General features: G+C 33.2%; 1 protein-coding gene across 1 annotated transcript; it reads right to left on the bottom strand.

Annotated features, from left to right (window-relative positions):
- Positions 1-6,077: 6,077 nt before the first annotated feature.
- Positions 6,078-7,123, bottom strand: LOC148211243 (NAC domain-containing protein 74-like). The gene is made up of 2 exons (XM_088123946.1): positions 6,743-7,123; positions 6,078-6,164 (listed from the first exon to the last, which is right to left on the bottom strand). Exons 1-2 carry the CDS (start codon positions 7,121-7,123, stop codon positions 6,078-6,080), a joined length of 468 nt encoding a protein of 155 aa, XP_087980072.1.
- Positions 7,124-7,886: the final 763 nt, after the last annotated feature.

Genomic DNA, 7,886 nt, shown 5'->3' with positions numbered 1-7,886 from the left:
GAATCATCCAAACACCTTCCGTAGAGAGGCCGCGCCCAGGGCGACACGTGGCCGAGCATGGAACTCACAGCGTGAATTTAAAGGAGAACGTGAGAGAGAGAGTAAAGTATGTTATATATACTTTGTATATCAAATATATACGCTGTATATTACATATTCTCTTTTGCTCCCACTTAGTATTCTAAGACTAGGGTATATTACTTAGATAAATCCCGGCTAAGTGAAATTAACTAAGTGTATTTTTAGTCAGCCCAATATAACTATTATATCGGAAGTTGTACAATAATGTTTTAGTTCGTTAAACACTTTAATGAACCAACGATATTATTGCTTGTATATAAAATATTGACTAATTCAACCTCCAGGTCGGTTCCAAGGTAGAGGTGTTCCCTTACGGTTAGCTTAAATACCACAGCCTAGACAGAACCTTCCTTAGACAGGGTTCCTTTATAGACAACATTTTATATTTAGTCTTTTGTTATTTCATTTTAAACCTAGTTAAAACAAAATAAAAGACTACCCCCTAATCTCATTAGAAGATATAACCTAAGGTCTAATTAATTTTAAACCCCTTAAATTAATTAACTTAGACCTTATGTTTGCATGCAACTCTTTATTATAGATTTTAATTTCCATCTACCACATTTTATAATTCTTATAAAATTTTAAGAAATAAAAACTATAAACATGCATTGAAAGCATACATTAATATAATAATTATATTATCCAAAATAATGTCATGCTCAATGCAACTTTATTTTCATCTAATTAATACAACACTTATATTAATTATGAAAATAAAACATGCAATCATACATTATAACATTTATAACTATATGATGCATGACCATACATACATACTATATATCAAACATACATATTATGCATGTAACCCTATGGTGTGATTTTAAAACTATATGGCATACAATATGCAATATGATTTTAATTAAAATACACATTCATAATGCATAAAATAATTAAATAGCAAAGTTGGAACGGTTTTTGGCACCCTAAGAAAACGAAATAAAACAAAATAAGAAAACCGACTGCATCTGCCCTCGAACCTTGAACCAGAGCCTTGGAACCGCGTCGAAAAACACCCGAGACAGCGCCTCGGCGCCCTGGCATGGCTCCATGGAGCTGCACAGCGCCGCGGCGGTACAGTGCAGCGCCGTGGCGCTCTATGCTGCCCCGCAGCGCCATGGCACTGCTGCATAGCGCCATGGCGCTGTCTGTGCAGTCTGCTTCGTCTTCTTCGCTGTTTTCTGCAATTTCCGCCCAATCCGACGCCACGAACGATTTTCGAGCGACTCGGACTTACAAAAACAATACAGAAACTAAATGCCCAAAACACCGGGCCCTTACATGATCAAATCACGAAGTAAAACACTATCTAGGTGCGAAAAACCGGAAATTTTCCAACCCGCAATCCCATATTTCGAAAATATGAAATCACCCACCAAACTTAACGATTTTGATCCCAAAAAATTAGAACTACAACCTGGCTCTGATACCAATTGAAGGGATGTGATTCCCAGAGCGGAAGTGGATCTTCGTTGCTGATTTTAGGGATACAAAATCGAAATTGAAAGAGGGAAAATACAGAGGAAATTCAATACCTTTGAAGAACGTTTCTTCGACAAAATTCCCTCGAACACCACCACCGAGCCTTCCTCGCTATCCTCTGGGTACAAGATCGTTCTTGTGGGAGAGTTTATTTTGGAACGAGAGGGAAAATTTTATTCAGAGCTTGAACAGAGAGAGCATCACCTTGGGAGTTTATTTTTGCAGAACACTTCTGCAAAATTTTCCCAGAAAAACAAGTGACGTGGGGAGTTACCCCACGTCACTTAACTCCCCACTCCCCTGCATTAACAAGGAGAGTTAATAATTAATATTAATTAATTAATATATTAAATAATTATTAATCAAATTAATAATTAATTAATTAAATGTAATATAAAATAATTTATTAATCAAATTAATAAATAATTAATATTAATAATTAATTAATTAAATCTAATATTAAATAATTAACCATTAATTATTTAACATTTAATTAAATATCTCATATTTAATTAAACCATATTCTCTCTTGTATAACCTATAGATTTAATGTACATCTTATGTGCATTAATTTTTAACCTATAGTTTTAATATGAATCATATTGATATTAATTTTATTTGAATCTCATTCAAATAATTTCTCTCATAATATATAGTTTTAATTTAGAATTAACTATGTATTATAATGTATCAATATACATATAATCCCTTAAGAAATTTGAACAGTTCAAATTCTTCCAAAAATTTGATCCTCGTTTTACCCGTTATGAGCTAGCAAGGGGACCTAATGGCTCTACAGATCCGAAGCTCCAACGATGCAAGATTAATCGGTCAAACTCATTGACCGAGTTAATCTAGATTCGTTAACTACGGGTCATTCCACTAAAGACCCGCAGTTGCACTATTCTCACTGCAGAATGTTTTCGTGTCCATGGATATATGACCATTAATGACGAGTCAATCTTTCACGAGTGTTCGTAACTCAAGTTGGGTCAAATTACCGTTTTACCCTTGAGTTATATCTTACTCCTTAAACTCCACTGCTTCTCTAATGAACAACCCAGTTATAGTCCAACCAATAACCGGAAGTCCCTCTCGGCCAATGAGAGGGTGGGGCCCCTTGTTCAAGTCCCGGAGTCAGCATTTAAGGGAACACTCATCTACTCCCCTAAAGTCGGGAAGGAGTGAATTCCATCTTGTGAAGTTATGTTCCCAGCTCCCCACTCGGTCTCGTCCCCAAAATGGTAGGAATATTGAGTCGGCGACTCGGGCCACTCTCACCCATACAGATCAAAGGACGAGTCCTCACGGGCAGGAGTCCATAACTCACTGAAGATTGAGAATGAGTTGCCTGGTCATCCTAAGAAATAGCAATCTATTAGTTAACGGTGTTACACCTAAAGATTGCCTATTTCGCGGTCTGGTCTTATACAAACTCATTGTACAGGATACCCCCACTCGCATGTCTCCACACGAACGACCTGGATCGAGTCGTCTGTAACCTTTACAGAGTGGGCCGTATCCATAGTGTTGCCAAGATAAGGTACCCAGCCTTATCCATATACTATAGACCCTTTAGGTTATTCACGGGATATTATCCATTCATATATCAGGGGTATATCAAATATATATCCCGTATATCAACTATATACCCAGTATATATACTGTCCCGATTACATAAAAAATAACCTTGGATGTTTAGTTTATTGGATTTTGGACAATGCAAAGCTATGATTCAACAACAAATTTATTGAATAAAACTTTATTAAATAGATATTTGTTTTTACAAAATACAAACTACGAGTTTAGGGCAACACACCCAACACAACCATCTATAAGGTGTGATTGGTCATCTATTTAAAGACTTGATTTGCGAAAAACAGATTTTTTGTTCGAGAGTCGACTGAGCGTAGGAAAGGTGTTAGCACCCTACGACACCCGTTCGAAAACGGTACCATATTTTGTCAGAAATTATCCTCATACTTCTCTGTGTGCTCTCGGTAATATGGAGAGGGTAAAAGAGAGTTAGAAAAAAAGAAGTGAGAGTTAGAGAAAAAGAAAGGAAGGAGAGGGAGAAGAGGTCACGTACCTTGGGTTTGACGAGTGAAAATAGGAAATAAAAATCAATTTTAACGAATGAGTAAAAACAAAATCCCTTTTTAATTAAAACAAAATCTTTTTGAAATAAAATTATTTAGTTAAAAATAAAATCATTTTTTATTTATCTATTTTATTTTAATAATAAAACAAAATCTAAACAAAACCCTTTTTTATTTTCTTGTTAATAAAATCAAAATCTAACATTTTTTTTAGTTTAAGCTAATTTAAACTTTATCTTTAATATTAATAATAAAGTAAAATGATGTTATTTTCAACCAAAACCATTAAAATCAAACTTTTTAAATAATAATAATAACAAAAAAAATATAAGATATAAAATAAATGAAGTCAGAACAAATACAATATTTACCATGTGATATTGGGCAAGCCTACTACTCACATGCTAAAGACAACCCATGTTTCAAAAAGACATCCAAATTGATTCGAATGCCTTCGTATAGGTATCCCGTGATACTCGGATATCTTACATTACCGCAAAACAAATGTGGGAATCCAGATACCCGCCACGAAACAAACAGTCGCTTAGAAGACAACTTAAAATCTTCAAAATCATACCTTAAGAGGATATAAAAAGCGTGGAATGATATTTTTACACGATATTTTGTCACTTGAATGTTATAGATAAACGGCCATTATTGGAAGTTCGTTTTTTTTAACAAAATCACGGACAAAAGTTAACTGTTCAAGTGCTTTGGTATTACCATCAACACCATATGTAAATGATTTTATATAGTTATATTTAGTTCATTAGAGTTGATTTTCAAGCAATTTTTTTCTTGCATCCAAAAGCGGAAAAGAAAGAAGGCTTAATAATTAAACAAAATATGCTACATCATCGTAACAGTATAATTTCATTTCATATTCATCAAATACATAGTAAAGCGTTATGACTAGATATATGTATAAAAAATGAAAAATATGGGTGATACGAGCAAGTAGGTGGTGCACTCCAATATCTCAACTAAGTTGGCACATTTTTAGAACCATCATCAATCTATCCTTTCCCATAATTCTTTGTACAAAATAGCTAATAAAAATCAACTAAATCATCTAAACTGTCCCAACACCGTTGCTTATCTGCAAAATTTCAATTAGAACATTGGTAAATGTTGATAAAAATATCAAACTTTCAGACTTAAAAATAGAAAGATGGAGGAAATATTGATGTTTTATATTTTTTTAATGATGGCTTAAATTTGCATTAGAAGTGGAGAGTGTACTCATACCAACTTATAGATATCACATTTGGTAAGTGCGTAAGCTATACACATGCTATGTGCCCCTTGAATACCTGCACATATATTTTGAGAGCAAATGAATAAAATAACCACAAAAAATTTTCCTTATGATTCAAAACTCAGCTGTTCAAAGTTTATATAAATAAATTATGCACCAAAATTATGTGTATACATCAAAAACAGAGTTCAGTTAAATAGAGGAGGGACAAAAGAAGGTTAAAATCCTCCATCAGATCAAAAGGGAAAGAAAATTTGTGCCACTTTAAAGTTTGCCAGATCAATTACTGTGAGATAGAGTAATTACCAGCAAGGCCGACGATATTATATGGTGACGATAGGAGCAAGTAGGTGGTGCACTCCGACATCCCAACTAGGTTAGCACATTCTTAGCACCCTCATCAATCTATACGATCCCATGATTTTTCGTACAAAATCGCTACTAAAAATCAACTAAATCATCTAAATTGTCAATATTTAGATGAGCTTTCCATTTCTCGAGAACAGTTTCTTTATCAGCAATTGTCTCGAACACGTTATTAGCTTTTTGGTTTGTGGTCGTATCAGGCCCATAAAACACATCACTTGCACCCTCATTAGTGGCTATCATCTCAAATAAGTAAGACATGTTGCTCGTACCTTCATTGGTAGTCATCTCAGGCAAGGATGTGCTACTAGGATCTTCGTTTGTGGTATTCATAGGCATCTTAGGCACATCACTTGTATCATGACCAATGGGCGTAGCAAGCAAGTCAAATACATCAATCATGTCCTCATAGTTGGTCACATCAAGAAAGAAAAATACATCACTCATGTCCTCATGAGTGGCTGTCTTACGCAACCAGAGGACATCACTACTATCTTAGTTGGTGGTCATCTCAAGAATCGAACGCACATTACTATTATCTTGGTTGGTGGTCATCTCAAGAATCCAAGGCACGTTGCTATTGGTTGATGGTCATCTCAGTAATCGAAAGCACATCTCTAGTATCTTGGTTAGCAAGAATACAAGGCACATAATCACTAGTACCTTGGTTGGTGGTTATCTTTCGTCTGCAAGGTAAGTTGTAGATCGTCTTCGGTGCCATGACGGGTTGTTCAACAAGTTGCGACGTCTCATAATAACATATTTTCTTTCCTTTCTTGTTATGCCTTTCATTTTTTTCTAATACGGCACAAAACATAATTAAGATCTGCACTTTCGAGTATACAATCCTCATGCAGGCTATATTCGTGCATGATCTATTTAGCATGGTGTTCTAGGAGTCGATCGCTCTCGTACCTTAAATTAATCAAATATATCATTGATTTTTAATTCATAGAATTTCACTATAAATAACAATGGTCAAACTCCATTTAACTTTCAAATTAATTCTACAATATTTAAACCAATCTGCTAAAACATGCAACACTAAATCAAATATAATGAATAAAATTAAAAATATACCCACACCAAAGTATAATAAGTTTAGTGAAGAAAAAGAATTAAAACAGTAACAATATATATTTAATAATTTTAGGGTTTTTTTAGATTTTATTTTCTCTAACCCCAGTCCCCGTCATGAAACACATTATTCATAAAATAAAATCTTATTTTTAATAATATTTGGCTTTGATTGGAATTATTTCTCAAAACTAAATTAAACTTAGGACCCTTTTCGAAATTAAAGGGTCCCTCATCAAATTAAATATATTTGAGTTAAATATCAATAAAAATAAAATTTGGCCTTTGGTCCTATATTATCTTACGTTGCCATTAAAATTTATAACTTAGACAAAATCAAGAAGATTTTAAAGAATAATGTTGGTTCTAATTAGACCATGTACTTGAAGCGCTTACAATAGTCGAGCGTATTCTCGCTGCTCCAACTCCCACCGGTGAAGTCAATCTTTCGAGTAATATGAGCTGATAATTGTCTAGAGTTGTTCGTTGACCTCTTGAACTTAGTGAAGAAATAAAGACCTTCACTGTCAATACCACCAAAAGATTTCCAAATTTCACAAGGTTCGTTGTGGCCATAGAGATCACAATCGGATACAGGATCTTGAAGATATTTGTATCCGTAGATCTTATTAAAGAGAAAATTCTCCAGCAGACTTTGATCGGAAGGCTCGAAATTGTAGCCTACTATCAAATAATGAAAATTATCCGTCGTTGCTATAGAATCAAGAACAGGAACAATAGTCATAGCCATTGCCATTTCTAAAGAAGAAAATGAGTTGTTTTTGTCGCTTTAGGTTTCCGAAGTTCTTTTGGACCAGGAATTTCGAAGCTTAAATTATTTCATGGGTTCAAAATATCACATCAACCTATTTATAGATATCTAAAGTTTTAAATGTTAATAACTAATTATTTTTTTATCTTTTAACACAATTTTTTTGCTTTTTAATTTGAAATTGAAGGATATTTGTTTATTTATATTTTGATATTAATTTGAAAGTATCTATTACTCTAGTCGTAAGTCCTTTTTTTTTATTAATTCTTTTACAATTTTATGGGTTTTCTATTATTTATACTACCATCAAATTTTCTTATAATAAAATATCATACGAACATTCATTTGTTACGTGTGACTTTTTTTCTTTTTATTAAAATAATAAATTTCTATACCATTTGTAGACAACCTTATTGGTCCGACTAATTTTTAATTATTTTTTATTTATTATTATTATTTTTAAATATCTTCATTAAAAATAGATTACTTTATTGTTGTTTATAAGCTAAAGTTTTAATTTAAATTAAAAAAAATGTTTTCTTTAAAGATTTTGATTTTATTAATAAAATTTAGAAATAAAGATTTTATTTTAAACGTTTGATATCAACCGTTTTTTGCTCCCTTTGATTTTTTCCCCGTCAAACCACGTGGCCTCCTCTCCCTTCCCTTCCCTCCTTCTCCTCCCTCTTTTTCTCTCTTCTCTGGCCCCTTTTTATTTTTTATTGTTATCTTTAGGTGTATTTAAAGA

Source organism: Momordica charantia (genome assembly GCF_013281855.1).
Source record: "Momordica charantia cultivar OHB3-1 chromosome 5 unlocalized genomic scaffold, Mcharantia_2.0 BLBB01000005.1, whole genome shotgun sequence".
In the NCBI taxonomy this organism is placed as follows: Eukaryota; Viridiplantae; Streptophyta; class Magnoliopsida; order Cucurbitales; family Cucurbitaceae; genus Momordica; species Momordica charantia.
The sequence above is the reverse complement of the archived record's forward strand: the minus strand, read 5'-3'. Positions and strand labels throughout refer to the sequence as shown.